This window comes from Hypanus sabinus, chromosome 5 (assembly GCF_030144855.1).
Source record: "Hypanus sabinus isolate sHypSab1 chromosome 5, sHypSab1.hap1, whole genome shotgun sequence".
NCBI lineage: Eukaryota > Metazoa > Chordata > Chondrichthyes > Myliobatiformes > Dasyatidae > Hypanus > Hypanus sabinus.
The window spans coordinates 160,397,518-160,420,062 of record NC_082710.1 but is presented as its reverse complement, the minus strand read 5'-3'; the positions used below and the strand labels follow the sequence as shown (position 1 = coordinate 160,420,062).

The following is a 22,545-nucleotide window of genomic DNA, read 5'->3' as shown; positions in this document are numbered from 1 at the left end:
ATGTTTCCCTGTTTGTAAAAATACCACTCTGTAATCAACTAAACTCAATACAGGTGATTGTGTAATTGCAAAGCACAAATTCACAATTAGGCAAGATGTAGATGAATTATATCCCACTGCAGGGGCTGTTAATGAGATGGAGGGAGGATTAATGGATGAATGAGGGGTGGTGTTGGGTCAGCAGTGGGGGGGTGTTGTTGGGACAGCAGTGGGGGTGTTGTTGGGACAGCAGTGGGGGTGTTGTTCAAACAGCTGTGTTGGGAGGAGTTGTTGGGACAGGAGTGTGGGGGTGGTGTGGATTGGTCGTGTTTCATTCTCTTATTTGGTTCTGTTAATGTTGGTGACTTTGGAGATATATGTGCATTTATGCTAAGGTGCAGATTACAATAACAGGTACCTGGGAATTCTTTCCATGTCCAAAAGAGAAATGTAATAGCATTTGCTGCAGAAAGTACCAATCCCATAACCGACGACGTAACAATTACAATGTCTTCTTGTGCAAAGCCTGCAAGAAAAAATAAATATGAATCACAAAATCTGTGATAAATCAAGATGATGAGAGAATAAAAGCTGCACCTCCATCAGCAGGTGATGGTCACTAAAAATGATGTTTGCAAAACCTGTCAATTCCTTGGAATAGGACAGCAGTGAATTTCACCAGTAAGAAAAGAATTCCACATTCACTTTCACCACCTTACTGTTGCAGAGTCTGAAAACAGAATAGATCCTTCAACCCATCTACCCATGCCAAACAATTAATCTGCCTAGTCCTATCGACTTGCATCTGGATCACAGTTCTTCTTACCTCTCCCATCCATGTACCTATTGAAATATCTCTTAAATTTTGAAATTGAACCTTCATCCACCACTTACTTCTAGTGGCAGATCTCCTTCAATCTCCTTGCATTCTTCGAGCTCCAGGGAATAAAGTCCAAACCTATGTAAGCTAGTCACAGGCCTGCAGTCAGAGCAGCAACCATCTACAGTACTACCATTCTCTGGCTTATCCAATGACTAATCCAATTTACTACATCAACCTGAATGCCAATCAACTGAACCTTCTTGACCAACCTCCCATACGGGTCCTTGTCAAGGTCTTTGATAAGGTTCATGTAAACATCCACAGTCTTGTCATTATCAACATTCCTGGTAACCTGCTAAAAGAACCCTATAAGATTGGTGAGACATGACCCACCATGTACAAAGCCATGATGACTACCCCTCATCAGTCCCTACCTATCACTTACTTATATATCTGGTTCGTTAGAATACCCTCCAATTTGTTGTCCACTACTGATGTCAGGCTCACCAGCCTATAATTTCCTGGCTTATTCTTAAAGCCTTTCTTGAACAACGGAACAAGATTAGCTATCATCCAATTCCCTGGCACTTCACCTGTGGCTAAAGATGCTTTAAATATCTCTAAGTTCATCTTTTTCATGCAAATATACAATAACATTTGAGCTCATACCTGTAATCACCATCCAGGAAATCATAGTAATGAAGACGACAAAAAGGAAAATAGGGTTATAGATAGACAACCATCTTCTGACTCTCAAAGCTGCAATTGAAAAATGAGAAAAGGAAAACAAAACAATGAAAGCAAAAGTTGAAATCCATAGTAACAGATCTACAGAAGCAATTTAATGTATCAATGTTCATGGTGCAACAGAGAAGGGATCAGGGTTGCTCAAGCTGCTGGAGATATTAAACTCCCAATCAGCTCAGAAAAGACAAGATGCCAGACCAAGTTTGGGGAGCTCATTTACATTGGCAGCTGCTGGAAAGCCAAGGGGAGACAAAAACATCACAGAGAAACTATTTACAATGAGAAATTTATTAATTTCTTATCCAGTGACAATGCATGCTGGAAACATCAAATATATTGTAGTTCCCCTTGTACGTACGATCAAATATTAGCTCAGCTGTATTATCCTAATGATCAAATACTGCAACTCCCATTGCCTTGCCTAAGGTGACAATAACTGACTGTGAAGTCAATTCTATGATCAAGGATTGAAATGTCACTATGCCCAAATACTCATGGATATCAGTCAGTCTTTTGGATCAGGAAGTAAGCTTAACCAAATGTGGGTGCAGACAGTGCAGTCCAAATGTTGCAATATTCAATGCAGGTAAGAACAGAGGCTGTCCAGAAACTCCACTGGTAAACAGTGAGCCAGGTCCAAGGAAATCCTCACCACAAAATTCATGGGACAACTCTCTTTCAGCAGGTGTCTTTTTGTTTTAATAGGTCAATGGAGGTGGCTGAATGGTCACTTAGAAGAAACAGGCTACTACTTAAATCAAGGAAGTGTTTAGATTACAAGGCATAGCTAACTAGAGCAGTTATAAACAAATAGAGGGTGGAATAGAGCTTAGGAGCAGGAGAGCTAATCAGAAAATAAACTGAGACGTGACAGAAGGACAAAACCATAAATTAGAGCACTCAGTTTCAGGGAGAATGAAGAAAATGACTGTGTGATAAAGGAAGGCAAAGTCCTATTTGTCAGGCAGTTAAATAAAGGTCAAGTACTACAAAGAAATTGTAAAATCTGTATGCATCTGCTGCAACATGTATACTATAAGTTGTTGGAAGTTTTTTTGGATCAGTCGAACATTGTTCACCTCTCACTCAACATGCTCTCCACTGTAAACTGTAACAGGCCTGAATAAACCAACTTGTTCAGAAAAGAAGAGATTTTCTTTGTGTGCTTTCCCAATCTGAGATATAATTAAGAGCGTGACTGGGCCCCACATGAAAGTAGATTCAGGGTGCAGGTTAAACAGACAAATTCCTTCAAAAGGTCAATTTATGGTGATGTACTGGTATTTCCTTGTGCTAAACTGCCCTTAGGAAAAGTCATGGACTGAAAATACTGTGCCAAATATTAGAGAGGAATGGCTACCAGGTCATAACGAGTGTTTGTCCAGACCTGCTTCAAACCAGAATGAAGGAAAGCTCTAGGGTTATCTATCTCTACAGTATGTCATTGTCACAACATGAATGACTGCACAATATGTCAATCAAGGAAAAACAGAGATCATCTTCACCCAAGACGACTTCTCCTAACGACCCCTCTGGAGTCAAGTTACAGGTACCTCCAGAATAGTTCCTGATGGTCAGTTTCATTGTGAGCACCACTCCAACTGGTCAGAAATGCAGGGCACTGGTCACAGGGACATGGACGAGTGGGCAGTAAGGCTATGATTATTCCATTCTTCATTTTCACATAAACAAGGAGGAAAAAAGTAACAAATTTACTTGGAGAGGAGCTTGGAATTAAATGAGACTTACCTTTGTTTAAATTTGGCTTCAGAAGCAGATACATCAATGGAATAAGAAACATTAATGGCAACATCAACCCTGTGATTAACACAGCAACAGCTGCATTGCCATCCAATGAAAGAGCTGTAATCAAAAATACATTCAGTTAAGCAAGCAACTCCACTTTTCTGCCATGTCAACATAGCCCTCAATTTATCTACCACTTCCATAAATAATTTCAGTGATATACCATCCACAACTCTGTACGCTAAAAAGAATTCCAGAGATTTTCTACCCTCTGCATGGAAAAATTCTCATGCTACTTTTAAATACACACACTGTTATAGTGTAACATGTATTCTCATTAAAGACCCTCCCACTAGTGGAAACATCTCAAATGTTTAACATATCATGCAATCGCAGGTTCTTAAATATTTCAATAAGATCACCACTCATTTTTCTAAACTTCAAAAAATACAAATCCAACTTCTTTAACCACTCATTATAAAACCACCCTCTCATCCTAGTATTTTGCTCAGTGAATCTCTTTTGGACTGTCTCTAATGTTAGTATGCTCTTTCTTAAATAAGTAATCTATGCACAATATTCCTGCTGTGGCCTCACCAACAACAATTCTCACAATATTTCCCTGTTTCTAACCTGAAACCCCTTTGCAATAAAGACCAAAATGCTACTTGCTACATGCACCTGCTAACTTTTTGTGATTCATGCATAAGATCACCTATATTCCTCTGTACTTCATTCATTTAAAATCCATCTCCATTTAGATAGTAATTTGCCTTTTGATTCCTCTTATAGGGCTTCATATGTTTCCATAATAGACACCATTTTTGCCCACAATCAATCCATCTGTATAATTTACAGAGTACAAGTATAATTATTCCAACATGCCCCCTCATCTATTTTGATGATCACCAATCCATTACTTTATAATTGATTGATGAAGCTAGAACCCTTCCCACAACCATTGACAGGTGCTGGACCTCTGCTGCTTCTAGCTAGTTACCATTTATAAACTACTGTGTGCTGTTAATAGAAAGAGAAAAGCTAGAGATTCCTAGCTGACCTGGCAGCATCTGTGGACAGAGAAGCTAAGTTAGCACTTCAGAACTAAGACACTTGTCAGAACTGTAAAGACAGAAACAAGTAACAGGGAAGGAGGTAGATTGGTAGAACAAAAGGATTATCTCTGATTGGTTTCTTCAGTTTAAAAGAGACCACGGTCTGAACATCAGATTGGAAGAAGTACAAGCCAACTATATCTTCACTTGGGAAGATTATTTGAGTCTCTGGACAGTGGTTGATGTGGATAGGAAGAGCTGACCAGGGAGTCACAAAGGAAGTAGTCGAGTTATCCCTTCAAAATGCTGATAGGAAGAGAGGGGTACATACTGTATGTTAGGTGGTTGGATCTTGTTGGAGCTGTTGCACTCTGCAACAGATGATCCGACAAATGTGGAAGTCGGTGGACAGAAGATAAGAACTAGGGAAGTTTGTTCTTGCTCTGTCCAGGACAAAGAGGATGAGAGCTGAAGTGAGAAAGATGGATGACCTGTCCTTTTTAGGTCCAAGGTGAATGAACACACATTTGAAATCTGTTTATCAGCAAATTTCTTACTTCACTACTTTATATTTGTGACTTAATTCTGCCATCCACAATGCTTAATAGCCAACAATCTTTGAGTTGCTGTGAATTCTGGTGTATGTGACTTTTAAAAATCACATCACTTAAGTCAATATGGTGGAAAGTTCAACCCCAATTTCAAATCCTCACAGGACACCCTCAAGCAAATCTTAGCAACCTGACAGACTACAGATTTTCCCACATTGCACTACAGTAAGGATCCATTCCTTGAGCCTTGAAAGACATTGACAAGATGCAGATCTGGGCAGAGAAATGGCAGATGGAGTTCAACCACAGGAAGTGTGAAATGATTCACTTTGGAAAGTCAAATCTGAAGGCAGAATACAGGATTGATTGCAGAATTCTTAGCAGTCTGGAGGGACAGAGGGATCTTGAGGTCAACATCCATAGATCCCTCAAAGTTGCAGTGCAAGTGATAGGGTTGTTGAGAGAACAGATAGTGTGTTGTTCATTAAACCCTGATTGGACCACACTAATGAGTTTTGGTCACCTCCTTATAGGAAGGATGTGGAAGCTTTAGAGAGGGTGCAGAGTGAATTGGAGAGCATATCTTATGAGGAAAGTATGAGAGAGCTTGGGCTTTTCTCTTTGGACCGAAGGAGGATGAGAGGTTACTTGATAGAGGAGTACAAGATAATAAGAGGCATGGATCAATTGACAGCCAGATACTTATTTCCAGGGTGGGAAAGAATAATACAAGGTGCATAATCTTAAGGTGATTGGAGGAAATTATAGGGGATGGCGGTATCAGAGCTAAGTTTACACAGAGTGGTGGGTGCATGGAATGTGCTTCAAAGGGTGGAGGTAGAAGCAGATACGTTAGCAACATTTAAGATACTTTTAGATAGGCACATGAATGATAGAAAAGTGGAAGCTCCATGGGAGGGAAAGGTTAGATTGATCTTACAGTAGGATAAGAGGTCAGCACAACATCGTGGACAGAAGGACCTATACTGTGCTGTAATGTTCTATGTCCTATGAACTGTGCTGAGGATGGGAGACATACTAACAGTGTAACTGACATTCAGCCATTAAAGTTTACATCTCTATTAGGTTTACCTGCTCCTGGAAGTGGGCTGTAGTATTGAGGACTACAGATGCTGGTGATCTATCTCAATCAATGTTCCAACTGAGCTATTTATTTCATTCCAGAATAAAATTCAAATACATACCTGAAGACAAAACATTACCAGTGATGATAATGAAGACTATAAAGTTTATGCAAGTGATACAGATGGGCCGCAACATCAAGATCCTTTTGGGTATCCAATTAGTTCCTTAGAAATTAAAATAAAACATCTGAAGCCCCGGATAACAGATCTACATAAATGATTAAATACTTGCATCAAAAGACAAAATGCAACTGAAGTTGGTCAAGTTAATGGCAATATTCAGCAAAACATCAGGCAATGCAAGTTAGAGATTAACCTGGCATTTGAGCACTGAACTGAAGGAGGTTTGGAGAGCTACCTCCTAATCGCTGCAGATGCAGAGACCAGGGAGAAACATAAAGCACTTTGTGGTTATTCTTGCAAGCATATTTCATTTGGTAACTTGTAAAATTTCTGTCTACAGGTCACAAATATGAAAATGGCAGACATACTGCAGTTAGTAGAACATAGAATCGTACAGCACAGTAGAAATCCTTCACCCTTCGATGTTACTCTGACTGTTTACTTGTCTAAGGGACAAGGTATGAATCCATAGTAATACAGCTCTGCACTATCCTGAATACCATGAGGGCAGCAACTGAAATGATATTCCCGGTGGTAACAATAAGCAATCCCAGAGTCTTTTTTTTCACGGTTGAAGTGTCTAAAACCAGAAGGCATCATTTAAGTTAACGGGGCAATTTCAAAGGAGAAGTGAAGGGCAATTTTGTTGTTTTACACAGAAAGTGGTGACTGCCTGAAATGTGCTGCCTGGGCTGATGGCAGAGGCAGATGCATCAGAGACATTTAGATAGACACATGAATATGAGGAAAATGGAAGGACGTGGGCATTGTATAGACAGAGCGGTTAAATTACTTGACCAGTTGATTACCAGTATATCTGGTTTGGCATAATATTTCTATGATTTACTTCTCTATGCTCTATTAATTAAGTTATTCTGTTCAACTCCTAGTAAAGCCTGTCCTGATGCAAAGGATTGGAACATCATTGTGTTTAGATGTTCAGACAGTATTCTAGTCCCAGATGAAATCCTAACTGTGCAAAGGTGCAGACTGACCTGTGCAAATGCTGGGCTGTCCAATTTAGAGTAGCCCTATCTGAACGCTGTGCTGTTCAATTTCGTAAAAATTGGAGATTGCCTAGTAAACCCATTGAACCAGATGAAAGAATCCACCATCATCCAGTCTGAGGTCACCTCTCTTACTGCATTTACTGTTGAATTGCTCTTAAGAAACTGGAGGTCTACTCATTTTCCCCACTCATTATTTCACCCTCTCCAATTCCAGCCTTGGAACAGATCCTCTCTTCATATAATCACAGAATTTTCAAACCCTCTTCCATAGCATTTGACCCCATTACCAGTGTTGCTCTCTCACCCAAATTCTCCCCTCCCATGGAAGATTTTCTATTTCCATTCATTCAAGTTTAAGAGGCCTTAGCATGGAAATAGTGTTTTAATAAATGAACATCAGATCCGGCTGCTTCCTACTAATCATATTATGCGCTATTCTCAGCAACCTGTATATTCAAATATTATGCAGAATCCAATTAAAGATATTGATCCATGACATTTCTGAATAATTTTTCAGAAAGCCATGAATGGTTGCAATTGACAGTCTGTCTTTTCACACCCTTCCCAACATTCAATTGATCTACCTTGATCAAAGTAACTTTATTATCAAAGTACATATACAGTACCTATAAAAAGTATTTACCCTCCCCCCCCCAGAAAAAAAATTCCTCTTTCATCATTTTACAACATTGAATCACAGTGGATTTAATTTGCCTTTTTTGACATTGATCAACAGAAAAAAGACTTCAATTTCAAAGTGAAAACAGATCTCTGCAAAGTCACTGATGCAGCCCATTGGTTTTGGAAGTCACATAATTAGTTACATGGAGATCACCTGTGTGCAATGAAGGTGTTACAATTGATTGTAGTAAAATACACCTGTAATACACCTATATCTGGAAGGTTCAACTGTTGGTGAGTTAGTGTCCTGGCAAAAACTACACCATGTCGACAAAAGAACACTCCAAGTAACTCCATGAAAAGGATATTGAAAAGCACAAGTCAGGAGAAGGATACGAGAGAATCTCCAAGTCACTGAATACAGTTAAATCAATCATTAAGAAATGGAAAGAATATGGCACAGCTGTAAAACTGACTAGAGTGGGCAATCCTCAAAAACTGAGTGACTGTGGAAAAAGGGGTCTAGTGAGGGAGGCCACCGAGAGACCAACAACTGGTGGAGTTACAAGCTTCAGTAGCTGAGATGGGAGAGACCGCGTATACAACTGCTGCCTGGGTGCTGCACCAGCCGCAGCTTTATGAGACAGTGTTAAAGAGAAAGCCACTGTTGAAAAAAAACCTCATATGAAATCTTGGCTAGAAGGCATGTGGAAGACTTTGAAATCAGCTGGAAGAAGGTTCTATGATCTGATGAAACCAAAACTGAGCGTTTTGGCAATCAGACTAAATGCTATGTTCAGCGTAAGCCAAACATCATACATTGTAGGCATGTTGACAAAAATTGACATGAGTGTAATTAATTCTAAGGCACACTTTATTACTTTATTCCAAAAACCAACAAATGGCAAGTGTGTGTGTGTGTGGGTGTGTGTGTGTGTGTTTGTATATAAGAAAAAAAACACCTCCCAAAATGTAATAATGTACAATGTAACATAGACAGCAAACTCAACCCTTAACACCTTAACAGTCTGGGTGAATTCTGTCTGATGAAATTAAGGAATCCCAACAACATCAACATAGATTGCTCAACAAGATGGATAATATATCACAAAAATGAGGCCACAGAGACGGTTGATGTAGCACACTATTTGCTGAGGTTTGCTGACTGAAAAACACCTCCAGTGGTGCTAGAAAGTTTGTGAACTCTGTACAATTTTCTGTATTTCTACCTAGATATGACCTAAAGTGTGATCAGATCTTCACGTAGGTCCAAAAACTGGTAACCCAATTAAATAAATAGCACAAAAACATTATACTTGTTCATTTATTTATTGAGAAAAGATCCAATATTACATGTATTTGTTGGAAGAAGTACGTAAACCTCAGGGGTAATGCCTTCTACAAAAGCTATTTGGAGCCAGCTGATCCAATCAATAGAATTAGATTGGAGGTGTAGGTTGTACAGCTGTTCTGCCCTATAAAAAAGTCACACAAAGTCAGATTACCAACAGAGCCTGCTCTTTTCAAGAAAGATCTGTTTGCATGCACCAATTATCGATCAAAACAACTTTCAGAGGACCTTAGAAGAAGAATTGCTAAAGTCCTGAGTATTCATCAGTCCACAGTAAGTGAGATCGTCTACAAGTGGAGGAAATTCAGTACAGTACTGTGCTACTCTACAAGGAATGGGCATCCTGCAATAATCACTCAAAGAGCACAATGTACAATGCGGAAGGAGGTGAAAAAGTACAACAGAGTAGCAGCGAAAGACCTCCAGAAATTTCTGGAACTTACTAAAGCTTCTGATCATGTGTCCACTAAAAATATTTTGCCAGGGTACCACCACCTTGTTATGCTGGAGAGGCTTGTGTGATCCTGAGAGCAGTGCCGTCTGGAGCTTAGCTCCTGGTAGGGTCATCCATGGCAGTAAGGTCAAGGGGGAGGATCCAATGAAGCATGGTCCAACCAAGACCTCAGCGGTAGAGCAGACAGAAGATGATGGTAAATTCATCTTTGGAATCATGGACCAATGAGGCCTACCCAGTCTCCCCATCTTAAAAGACCTCTTGCACAGGCATTTCTCCTGGTTTGGTAATCTGATTGACCAACTTAGACAAAGCTCTGTGGTGATCAGGAAGTATTGACAGGCACAGGACAGTGAAGTCTGGGAGCTCTTAGCCACAAGCTGACACACAGGCAGTGGGTGTTAGATAAAGTCGTCTTGCTCTTGTACTGAGGCAGGTAGAGCTTTTCGGCAACTGCACCCATGACTGAGCAGTACTATTCAGGACCCAATCAGCCCACCCCACCCTCAACCTGCAAGAAAAAAAGCCTGCCTCCTCTCTCCTGACCGGGTTACCACATCCAGTGGGATCACCAAACTGCGGTCTGAAACAAAAGCAAATTAATTTCGGAGCCTGGAATGTGCGTTCTCTTATGCACAGTGAAACAAGCCATCATCCTGAAAGACATAGTGCGATCATCTCAAGAGAGCTGAGAAGATTCCAAATTGACTTTGCTGCCCTATTTGAAACACGATTGGCCAAGGAAGGACAATTGACAGAGGAGAAGGATGGATACACCTTTTCTGGAAGGGGAAATCAGCAGATGAATCCAGAATTTATGGAGCTGAATTCACCATGAAGAACAGCATCATCAGTCAACTCTCCAAATTGCCAGTTGGCATCAATAAATGCCTCATGACTATTCACCTTAAGCTTGCTAACAACCAAATAGGTAGAGCTGTGAGTGTCTACGCTCCAACCCTAGATTCAGCAGACGATGGTAAGAAGACCTGCACTGACCTAGACCACGTACTATCAGATATTCCCAAGGAAGATAAGATCATTCTCCTTGGAGACTTCAATGCTAGAGTAGACAGGGGCAGCAACTCCTAAGAAGGCACAACTGGGAAGAAAAGTGTTGGCAACATCATCTCCAGTGGATTGCTCTTCTTCTCCAAGTGTGCTGAACATGACCTGACCATCGTCAACACCCTGTTCCGTCAGAGATACAAGGTAAAACTTTGTGGATACATCCCCATTCAAAGACTTGGCATCTTGTAGATTATGCCATTTTTCAGAGAAGGGATCACAGAGACGTAGAGAATACAAGAGCCATGATCAGTGCTGATGATTGCTAGAAAGACCATCAGCTTATTCGCTCAAAAATGACCATCAACATCATGTGGAAGAGCAGAGTGCAAAAGAAGCTGAGCCGTCCCAGATTCAACATTAAGAGCCTAAAAGACAGAGTGAAGGTACAACATTTCCAGGCTCCCAAAGCAGTATCTAGAGGACATTGAAGCACACTGGACCATTCTGAGGACCATCATCCTTGATGCTTGGATCTCCTACCTGAGTCTCAGTGGCTTCCGTCCAGCCAGAGAATGTTTTTCACAGCATGTCAATTGCAGGAGAAACCCGGGAACAAAATCTCCCACTTTATATGGGTTTCATAAACCTTACAAATGCATTTGACTCTGTCGATCGTCCTGCCCTTTGGCAAGTACTATCCAAAATCAAGTGCCTGGAGAAATATCTCAAGATCCACAGCTCTTAGCCAATGATATGGGTGTAACAGTCATCAGAACTCTGGGACAGCACCTTTTAAAGTTGAATCTGGGATCAAATGGGGCGCAACTGTTTGTTGTTTTAATTGCAACTATTCTTCACCTCATAAGCCAAAACCTCCCAGAAGGGGTCCAGATCCTCTATAGACAGATGGGGGGGGGGGCTCTTTAACCTTAACAGGTTCAAGGCAAAGAGCAAGGTGTCTACTACTTCCATCATAGTGCGTCAATATGCAGATGACAATGCCTTTGTAGCTCACTCTGAGGTGGACTTGCAGTGCATAATGGATGCTTTTGCCAGAGCATGCATGCTCCTATGACTTGATCTAAACATCAAGAAAACCCAAGTCTTCCACCAACCTGTTCCAGATCAAACTCCTAAACCTCCAACCGCCCAAGTTGACGACATCCCTCTGGAGAGCACTGATCATTTCCCAGATCTTGGCAACCTTCTTTCTTCGAGTCAACATTCATCTCGAAATAAATTGCAGAACAGGCTGTGTGAGTGGAACTTTTGCCAGGCTGAGAAATGGGGATTTGAAGATCAGGATATTAAGACCAACACTAAGCTTCTGGTCTGTAAAGCTACAGTCCTCCCCTCCTTGCTATATGAGTGGAATCATGGACAACATGCAGCAGGCTCATAAAATCCTTAGAAACTTTCCATCAAAGATGCCTCAGAAAGATTCTAAGAGTTAGCTGGGGAACAAGTGTACGAACTCCAGTATCCAGAAGGAAGCTAACATTAACTCCATAGCCGCAATCATGACTCAACACCAATTGCGATGGGTTGGCCACATCATCCACATGCCTGGCTCTCGCATCCCTAAACAATTCCTGTTCAGTCAATTCAAGGATGCAAAGTGCACTCTTGGAGGGCACAAAAAAATGGTTCAAGGAGAATATCAAGATGTATCTGAGGAAGTGCCACATCAACATGAATGAATGGGAGAAATCAGCACAGGATAGGAAAAGGTGGAGAAGGACTGTCTATAAGAAGGACTGCACAGCTCTAAGAATACCTCCACCGTGCCACTGAGACTAAGTGGCTTCAATGTAAGGAGAGACTGGGAAAGGCACACCCAGTAATATCCACTACCACCTCAATAACCTGCATCTGCGAACACGGCAATAGGACTTGTGGGTTTTGGATTGGCCTCTTCAGTCACCTCAAGAACCACAAGTGACCAGGTCAACCACCAGGAGAAGAATCATACTCTACTGTGAGTGATTGCTGATGATGGTGATAAGAAAAACACTGAATGACATTCATGGAAGGACACCATGGAGGAAACTACTGCTCTCCAAAAAAAAAAAAATTAATGCACATCTCAAGTTTACAAAAGACCACTTAGATATTCTACAATGCTTCTGGGACAATGTTCCATGCACAGATGAAACAACAGCTGAACTTATTGGCAGAAATGCACATTGCTATGTTTGGAGGAAAAATGTCACTGCACACAACACCAGAACCTCATCGCAACTGCGAAGCATGGTGGAAGGAGCATCATGGTTTGGAGTTGCTTTGCTGCCTCAGGGACTGGCAGCTTGCAATCATTGAAGGAACAATGAATTGAAAATTGTATCAAGTCATTTTACACTAGAATGTCATGGTAGCAGTCTGTCACCTGAAGCTTAATAGAAGTTGGATAATGCAACAAGACAATGATCCAAAAGACAGAAGTAAATCAATAACAGAATGGTTTTAAAAGAGGAAAAACAGCACATACAAAATGTTGGAGAAACTCAGCAGGCCAGTCCATATTTCAGGATGAGACTCTTCGGTAAGACTGGAGAAAAAAGGATGAGGAGTAGATTTAAAAGGTAGGGGAGCAGGAGAGAGAGAGAGAGAGAGAAAGAAACATGGTGATAGGTGAAACCAGGAGCGGTAGGGATGAAGTAAAGAGATGGGAAGTTGATGGTTGAAAGAGATACAGGGCTGGAGAAGGGGGAGTATCTTAGGAGAGGACTGATGGCCATGGAAGAAAGAAAAGTGGGTGAAGTACCAGAGGGAGGAAATTGACAGGTAAGGAGATACGGTGAAAAAGGGAAAAGGGAATGGGGAATGGTGAAGGAGAGTTGGGCACTACCGGAAATTCGAGAAATCGATGTTCATGTAATCATAAACACAAGCTTGATGCTGGGATCCTGTTGGAGATGGTGGAAGTTGTGAAGCATTGTGTGTTGAACGTAGAGGCTGCTGAGGTGGTAGGTGAGGACAAGTGGAACCATATCCCTGGTAGGGTGGCAGGAGGATGGGGAGAGAGCAGATGTGCGTGTAATGGAAGAGATTCAGTAGATGGCAGTATTGATGGAGGAGGAAGGGAAGCCACCACCAAGCATGACTTCCCCTCCCCTCCCCTCCCCACCTTCTTCTTTCCACAGGGATTGCTCCCTATGCAACTTTGTCCATTCGTCCCTCTCCACTGATCTCCCTCCCGACACTTAACCATGCAAGCACATCAAGTGTGACACCTGCCCCTTCACCTCCTCCCCCACTACCATTCAGACCCCCAGGTGAGGCAACGCATGGTGCTCCTGGTGTGGCCTTCAGTGTATTGGAGAGACCCAACATAGATTGGGAGACTGCCTCACCAAGTACCTACACTCAGTCTGGCACAAGAAGTGGGATCTCCCAGTAACCACCCATTTTAATTCCATGTCCTAGTCCCATTCCGATGTCAATCCATGGCCTCTTCTACTGTTGCGATGAGACCACACTCAGGTGGGAGGAAAAACGCAGGTTGTGTTCCATTTGGGTAGCCACCAACCTGAGAGTATGAACATCGATTTCTCGAACACCTGGCAATACTAAATAAAACTCCAGAAGAGATAAGCGGAGCAGCCATTGTCGGGAATAGGCCAGCTGCAAGAGTAGAAGCAACAGGCTTTGGCTCAAAAGCGGCTTCGGCTTGGAACAGTCATTGGCTCTGTGTAAAGCATCTGTTAATGTTTCCTTTTTGTTTTTTTTTCTCTCTCTTACTGTACCATTTAAATAGCTGTGGTGTGCTCTTCGTGCGGGATATTGGAGAACGGGGAGACCCAGAGTCTCCCAGGGAACTACATCTGCATGAAGTGCATCCAGCTGCAGCTCCTTGGAGACCACATTATAGATCTGGAGCAGTAACTGGATGACCTTCAGCTTGTATGGTAGAGTGAGGAGAGAATTGATCAAAGTTACAGGGAAGTAGTCACCCCGAAGTTGCAGGAGATGAGTAGCTGGGTGACTGTCAGGAGAAATGGAAATAGGCAGTTAGAGGAGAGCACCCCTGTGGCCATTCCCCTCAACAACAAGTATACCACTTTGGATACTTTTGTGAGTAATGACCTCCTGAGAGAATGCCATGGCGACTGGGTTATAGGCACTGAGCATGGATCCACAATACAGAAGGAAAAAGAGAGAAGAAGGGAGCAGTAGTGATAGGGAACTCAACAGTGAGAGGAACATACAGGAGATTCCGTGAATGTGAACGGGACACCTGGAAGGTATGTTGCCTCTCAGGTGACAGGGTCAGGGATGTCATGCATCACGTCCATAAAATTCTGGAGACAGAGGGGGAGCAGCTGCATATCTTGGCATATATTGGTACCAATGACATAGGAAGGAAAAGCGATGAAGTCCTGAAAAGAGAATTTAGAGAGCTAGGTAGAAAGCTAAGAAGCAGGACCTCCTGGGTAGTAATTTCTGGTTTGCTGCCTGTGCCACATGCCAGTGAGGGCAGAAACAGGATGATTTGGCAGTTAAATGCGTGGCTGAGAAGCTGATGCAGGGAGCAGGGCTTCAGGTTCTTGGATCATTGGGCTCTCTTCTGGGGAAGGTATGACTTGTTCAAAGGTGATGGGTTGCACCTGAACATAGGGGGGACCAATAATCTCGCGTGCAGGTTTGTTAGAGCTGTTGGGGAGGATTTAAGCTAATTTGGCAAGGGGTGTGCACTGGAGTGAAGGGACTCAGGATAGGACAGATGGTAAAAAAGATAGCATGCAGTCAGACTGTCTGGAAGGGCAGGTAGGTGATGGGATTTAGTTACAGCCAACAGTCTGAGTATCAAATCATTACGGATGCAGAATTAGAAAGGATAGCAAATGCGATACTCAAGGTGCTGTATCTAAATGCACGTAGTATAAGAAATAAGGTGCATGATCTTGTTGCACTATTACAGATTGTCAGGTATGATGTTGTGGCCATCACTGAATCATGGCTGAAGGATGGTTGTAGATGGGAGCTGAATATCCAAGGTTACACTTTATATTGGAGGAAGAGGAAGGTAGGCAGAGGGGGTGGTGTGGCTCTACTGGTAAAGAATGGCATCAAATCAGTAGAAAGATGTAACAGAAGATCAGAAGATGTTGAATCCTTGTGGGTTGAGTTAAGAAACTGCAAAGGTAAAAGGACGTTGATGGCAGTTATATACAGGCCTCCCAACAGTGGCTAGGAGGTGGATCACAGATTACAACAGGAAATAGAAAAGGTATGTCTAAAGGGCAATGTTATTATAGTCAGGAGAGATTTTAAAATGCAAGTCGAACGGGGAAAATCAGGTTGGTAATGGATCTCAAGAGTGTGACTGTTGAATGATAAGAGATGGCTTTTTAGAGCAGCTTGTCTTGCGCCTATTGGGAGATCAGCAATGCTGGATTGTGTGTTAAGTAATGAACCTGATGCAATTACAGAGCTTAAGGTAAAAAAAAACCTTCAAAACCAGTGATCACAATATGATTGAGATCAACTTGAAATTTGATAGGGAGGAAGTAAAGTCTGATGTAGCAGTATTTCAGTGAAGTAAAGGAAATTACAGTGGTATGAATTGAATTGAATTAACTTCATTTCTTACATCCTTCACATACATGAGGAGTAAAAATCTTTATGTTACATCTCTGACTAAATGTGCAATGTGTAATCATGGTAATTTATAATAAATAGAACAGTCAATGTAATATACAGTGCTCTGAAGTCACTGTGAATTCATCAGTCTGATGGCCTGGCGGAAGAAGCTGTCCCAGAGCCTGTTGTTCCTGGCTTTTATGCAGCGGTACTGCTTCCCAGATGGTAGCAGCTGGAACAGATTGTGGTTGGGGTGACTTGGATCCCCAATGACACTATCGGCTGTTTTTACACACCTGTCCTTGTAAATATCCTGAATCATGGGAAGTTCACACCTACAGATGCGCTGGGCTGTCCACACCACTCTCTGCAGAGTCCTGTGATTGAGGGAGGCACAGTTCCAATACCAAGCAGTGATGCAGCCAGTCAGGATGCTCTCAGTTGTGTCCCTGTAGAAAGTTCTTGGGATTTGGGGGCCCATACCAAAATTCCTCAACTGTATGAGGTGAAAGAGGCGCTGTTGTGCCTTTTTCACCACCCAGCCAGTGTGTACAGACCATGTGAGATCAAAGTAAATTGGAAGCGTATGTTTCTGGGAAAAATGAGGAAGGTGCAGGATGCATGTATTCCAAAAAATGAAGAAATAGTCAAATGGTAAAATTGTACACCATAGCTGACAAGGGAAGTCAAAGCCATTGTAAAAGCAAAAAAAGGGCCATATAACAAAGCAAAAATTAGTGGGAAAAAAAGAGGATTGGGAAGTTTTTAAAACCTACAGGGAGCAACTAAAAATCATTAGAAGGGAAAAGATGAAACATGAAAGCAAGTGTAAGGGTTTATTTTTCATGTTAAATGCTAAGGCTAACAAAACGGCTTCTCTATAACATTAATTGCTGAGGTAATGGGTTCTTTGTAGCAGCACGTTTTAGATTATAACTACAGATAATGGGACTTTGGAATTCAGTTGGTAACCATTGGGAGAGATGTTATTCTTTCCTGTGTATCTGAGAGCTGTTGGTTTGCACGGGCTTTGGCCAGAAGGCGTGATGGGGATGAAGAGAGGAGACACGCACAAAGAGATGCAGGAGGCTGGCCGGCAGAGTGGTTTGGGATCCTGCGGGGTTGGGAGGAGGTCAAAGTGTGGTGTTACAGTAAAATCCTTGCAGTCACATCAGTAACACCAAGGAATTATTGTGGTCTTCAGGAAAGAGAAGCTGGGGCAACATACTCCAGTTCCCATCAAGGGATCATTAGTGGAAAAGGTAAGCAGTTTCAGGTTCCTGTGTGTCAACATCTCTGAAGATCTATCTATCCTGGGTCCAACATCTTGGATGCAATTACAAAGAATGCAGTATTTTATTCAGAGTTGAGGAGACTTGGTATATCATCAAAGATGCTCACAAATTTCCACAGGTGGACCGTGGATAGCATGCTAACTGGTTGCATCAGGAACCACTGGTACAGAGGAGCCACTGAACAGGATCAGAAAAAGCTGCATTAATTTGTAAAGTGAGCCAGCTCCATCATGTGCAATGCGTCAAAGACACTTTCAAAAGGCAATGACTGCAGAAGGCAGCATCCGTCATTAAGGAACCCCATCACCCAGTGCTCTTCTCATTGCTGCCATCAAGGAGGTACAGGAGCCTAAAGACATACAGTCAGCATTTCAGGAACAGCTTCTTCCCCTCCACCATCAGATTTCTGAACGGTCACCGAACACATGGATAGTACCTGTTTTTTGCTCTCCTTTTGTACTACTTACTTTTTTTTTATTTCTCACTGTAATTTATCATTTCTTAAATTATGCATTGCTGCTACAAAATGTCAATTTCCACAATATATGCCAGTCATATTAAACCTGATTCTGCAAAGCAGCACTTCATAAATGGGTAAAAACACAGGAGAATTGCATCCCTCAGTGATACAATTGTGATGATCATTCACATTTTTACTTTCCATCATGTTTTTGTTAAATTAAGTCACGGTTTATTTGGAGGCACATGCAATTTATACCCAAATAATTTAGACAATGACAGATACCTTGGTCTGTGTTATTCTTCCAGCAAATGAAGATGCACAAACTGGTAAATACTATTCCCAGCAGTGCTACAATCCCCACAGCAGCAGCTGCATCGTCCTTCTTAGAAAAGCCTGCAATGTAAGATAAATTTAAATAAGCAAACATGTAACACACACCAGAGAAATGCCGTGCAGGCTGCTGAATGTTGCAACAATCAAACTTTTCAACTATCTCCTGCAGGGAACAGGCAGTGCCAATCCCTGCCCAGTCTTCCTAACTTTTGGGGACACAAAAGAGATTGCAGATGCTGGAGTCTGGAACAAAACAAGATACTGGAGAAACTCTCCATGGGACAGGGCGCATCCTTTGGGGCAAAGGAATAGACATTATTTTGGAATGAGACCCTGCATCAGGACTGAGAGTGCAACAGGAAGATAGCCAGTATAAAGAAGTGAAAGGAAAGGTGAAGCAGGAGCTGGAACATGATAAGTGAGTCCAGGTGTGGGAGGGAACAGTGGGGATAGTGACAAAGGCTGGAATGTGGTAGGTGAAAACAACGAAAGGCTGTGGATTATGTAATCTGACAAAATAGAAAGGAATTAAGTAGAACCATATTAGGAGTGGATAATGAACAAATCAGATCAAGGAGCCTGATTAGTTGAATATGTGGATAAAAAAATGGATGAAGCCATATGGGGAAGGAAAAACAAACCAGGTAACAGGGAGCTAGTGGAGAGGGAGGTTGTAAGGAAGGGTATGTGAGAAAGGACCCATGACCCTGTGTCCACCCTTCCCTAAACGTTCAAAGTAAAATGTATTATCAGAGTAAATATATGTCACCACATACAACCCTGAGATTTCTTCTGCAGGCATACTTAGCACATCTACAGAACAGTAACTGTAAACAGGATCAATGGACAACAAACTATGCAAATGCAAATATAAATAGATAGCAATAAATAGTGAGACCATCAGTGTGGGAACACCAGAAGTAGGATGAATATAGTTATCGCATCTTGCTCAAAAGCCTAATGCTTGAAAGGTATTAACCCTACCCAAACTGACTGTATCTGCACTTCAAGCCCTCCTCAACTGTATCCACCTATCACTCATCTCAATCCCTCCTATTTATACTGGTTATCTACCCTTTACACTCTCAGTCCTGATACAAGGTCTGGGCTTGAAACATTGACTGTCCCTTTGCCTCCACAGATGCTACCTGATCCGCTGACTTGACTTGACCTTATATTTTACATCCTTCACATAGATGCGGATTAAACATCTTTACGTTACATCTCTGACTAAATGTGCAATATGCAATCATAGTAATTTATAATAAATAGAACAGTCAGTATGATATAGAGTACACTGCAAACAGTGTGAGTTCATCAGTATGATGGCCTGGTGGAAGAAGCTGTCCTGGAGCCTGTTGGTCCTGGCTTTTATGTTGCAGTATGATTTTCCAAATGGTAGCAACTGGAGTAGATTGTGGTTGGAGTGATTCAGGTCCCCAATGATCCTACGGGCCTTTTTAACACACCTGTCCTTGTAAATGTCCTGAATCACGGGAAGTTCACAACTACAGATGTGTTGAGCTGTCCGCACTACTCTCTGCAGAGTCCTGCGATTAAGGGAGGTATAGTTCCAATACTAGGCTTTGATTTGGGGGCCCATACCGAACTTCCTTGAGGTAAAAGGAGTGCTGTTGTGCCTTTTTCACCACACATCTGGTGTGTACAGATCACGTGAGGTCCTTGGTGATGTGGATGCCAAGGAACTTAAAGCTGTTTACCCTCTCAACCCCAGACCCATTGATGTCAATAGGGGTTGTCCTGTCTCCATTCTTCCTGTAATCCACAACCAGCTCCTTTGTCAGAGAGATGACTTCTTCCCTGCAGTCCCCCCTCAACCTTCTATGCTCCAAAGAATAAAGACCTAACTTGTTCAATCTTTCCCTGTAACTTAGGTGCTGAAACCCAGGTAACATTCTAGTAAATTTTCTCTGTATCCTCTCTATTTTGTTGACATCTTTCCTATAATTCAGTGACCAGAACTGTACACAATACTCCAAATTTGGCCTTAACAATGCCTTGTACAATTTTAACATTACATCCAAACTCCTATACTTAATGCTCTGATTTATAAAGGCCAACATACCAAAAACTTTCTTCACCACCCTATCCACATGAGATTCTACCTTCAGGGAACTATGCACCATTATCCCTAGATCACTCTGTTCTACTGCATTCTTCAATGCCCTGCCATTTACCATGTATGCTCTATTTGGATTATTCCTACCAAAATGTAGCACCTCACACTTGTCAGCATTAAACTCCATCTGCCATCACTCAGCCCACTCTTCCAACTGGCCTAAATCTCTCTGCAAACTTTGAAAGCCTACTTCATTATCCACATCGCCACCTACCTTAGTATCATCCGCATACGTACTAATCCAATTTACCACCCCATCATCCAGATCATTAATGCATATGACAAACAACATTGGACCCAGTACAGATCCCTGAGGCACACCACTAGTCACCAGCCTCCAACCTGACAAACAGTTATCTACCACTACTCTCTGGCATCTCCCATCCAGCCACTGTTGAATCCATTTTAATTCTTCATTATTAATACCTAACAATTGAACCTTCCTAACTAACCTTCCGTGTGGAACCTTGCCAAAGGCCTTACTGAAGTCCATATAGACAACATCCACTGCTTAACCCTCGTCAACTTTCCTGGTAACCTCTTCAAAAAATTCAATAAGATTTGTCAAACATGACCTTCCATGCACAAATCCATGTTGACTGTTCCTAATCAGACCCTATCTATCCAGATAATTATATATAGCATATCTAAGATAGAAGAAGATCCACAGAACTACATCTCTAAGATGTAGTTAGTTGCTTTTTCTAGATAGCCAGATTTTGAGGAATTCCCTAAGGTGCTGCAAGGCATCCAAGAGATAATCCACAGTATGCTTCTCACAACATTCACAGCAGTCAGTTATGGAGAGGTTCTCACAATTCAATGAGAAGCCCATAAATCTTCCACTCTCAATCAATCAGGATCCACCACAGTTATCATTTATAATAAAGCCAGAAGGTTAATTTGGGACAATTTCTTTCTGACTCATTTTCATCTAATTGTCTACTAATTTCTTTCATTCTTTTGCTAGATGGCAGTTCTGGCTGACATTTGTGATGTGGTCAATGGCATGTTAGAGGCGAGAATACTGTTTCTTGTCAGATATTTGCACATCATTTCTGGATTGAAAGGTCAATATTTCATTAACTGCTTAAAATTTCTGTACACTTATGACACTAAATTTTTCAATGAACACAGAGAATCTCTCCAACTATTATTCACCAACTATTCTGTCCTTTTTAAATCCAAGTGCCTTCTTGTTGGCCTGCACTGAAATCTAAATATAAGAACTTTTATTTTATTTACATCCTTTATTATTTTTCTATGACCTTTTGTTTGTTGAGAGCCATGCCACTTGAAATGTTATTTAACTTTGTATCATTAAGAAACTTGTTATGCGACCTTAATTGCATCAACTGAGTGAACCTAGTGAAAACTTGCAGTCCTAAATCAGATTGTTGCAAGGCACCATTCTGCCAAATAAATCACTGCAAGTTCTTCCTAGACTGTACCCAAAGCAAAATAATAGGTTAAGCATCAGCCTATGAGTGAATTATCAAATGCCTTCGAGAAGTTCAGGGACATAATCTGGTCTTCCATTACCAGCATATACATTGAGCTAAATCGAGCTGCGTATGACTGGCAGTTCTGAACCATTCCCCTTAAATTCAGCCATTAAAACCAAAACCTTCATCAGGTATCCTTGTTCTGCCCTGGGCCTAAGGACTGGCAGTTTGGGTAAAGCAACTTACAACGCACTGACTGAGATGCTCATTCCTTCTAATCACTCTGTGGTGTACTGAGTTGATAATTTCTGAAGTTCAGAACATTATTTGAGCACATACCTGTAACTATACTGTAGAGAACTCCAACCATCATGCTGCAAACTACAAGGACAGCCAATTGAACCAGATTTTGATTCTCCGGAATATTTCTTGTAAACAAAAAGTGAACATTATTTGAAATGCATATTAATAGATGCATAGAAATCATTTAACATTTGCATTAACTGAAAAATGTTCCCCGTAACAGAGCTCGGCTCAGGATCTGTCATGTTCACAGTGATACTGAGGGTCCTAAAGATGGGCAATCCAACCAGCTCAGAAATGAACCAGATGACAGAATATTGGACTGAAAGGGCTTCAAAGAACTAGTTCACATACAGCCATAATTGTC

General features: G+C 41.7%; 1 protein-coding gene across 5 annotated transcripts in view; it reads right to left on the bottom strand.

Annotated features, from left to right (window-relative positions):
- Positions 1 to 22,545, bottom strand: part of LOC132394509 (hemicentin-1-like) — a 112,784-nt gene that overhangs the window by 24,706 nt on the left and 65,533 nt on the right. For 4 of the 5 annotated variants that reach the window (XM_059970763.1, XM_059970764.1, XM_059970765.1 and 1 more), the window contains 2 exons: positions 22,215 to 22,303; positions 18,240 to 18,350 (listed from right to left, as the gene is read on the bottom strand). In XM_059970763.1, coding sequence (XP_059826746.1) covers positions 22,257 to 22,303 — 47 coding nt within the window. In that variant the 3' untranslated portion in view covers positions 18,240 to 18,350; positions 22,215 to 22,256. Of the gene's footprint in view, positions 1 to 397; positions 506 to 1,471; positions 1,562 to 3,298; positions 3,413 to 6,106; positions 6,212 to 18,239; positions 18,351 to 22,214; positions 22,304 to 22,545 lie in introns of those variants that run through there. The other variant, XM_059970766.1, reaches the window with a different exon arrangement.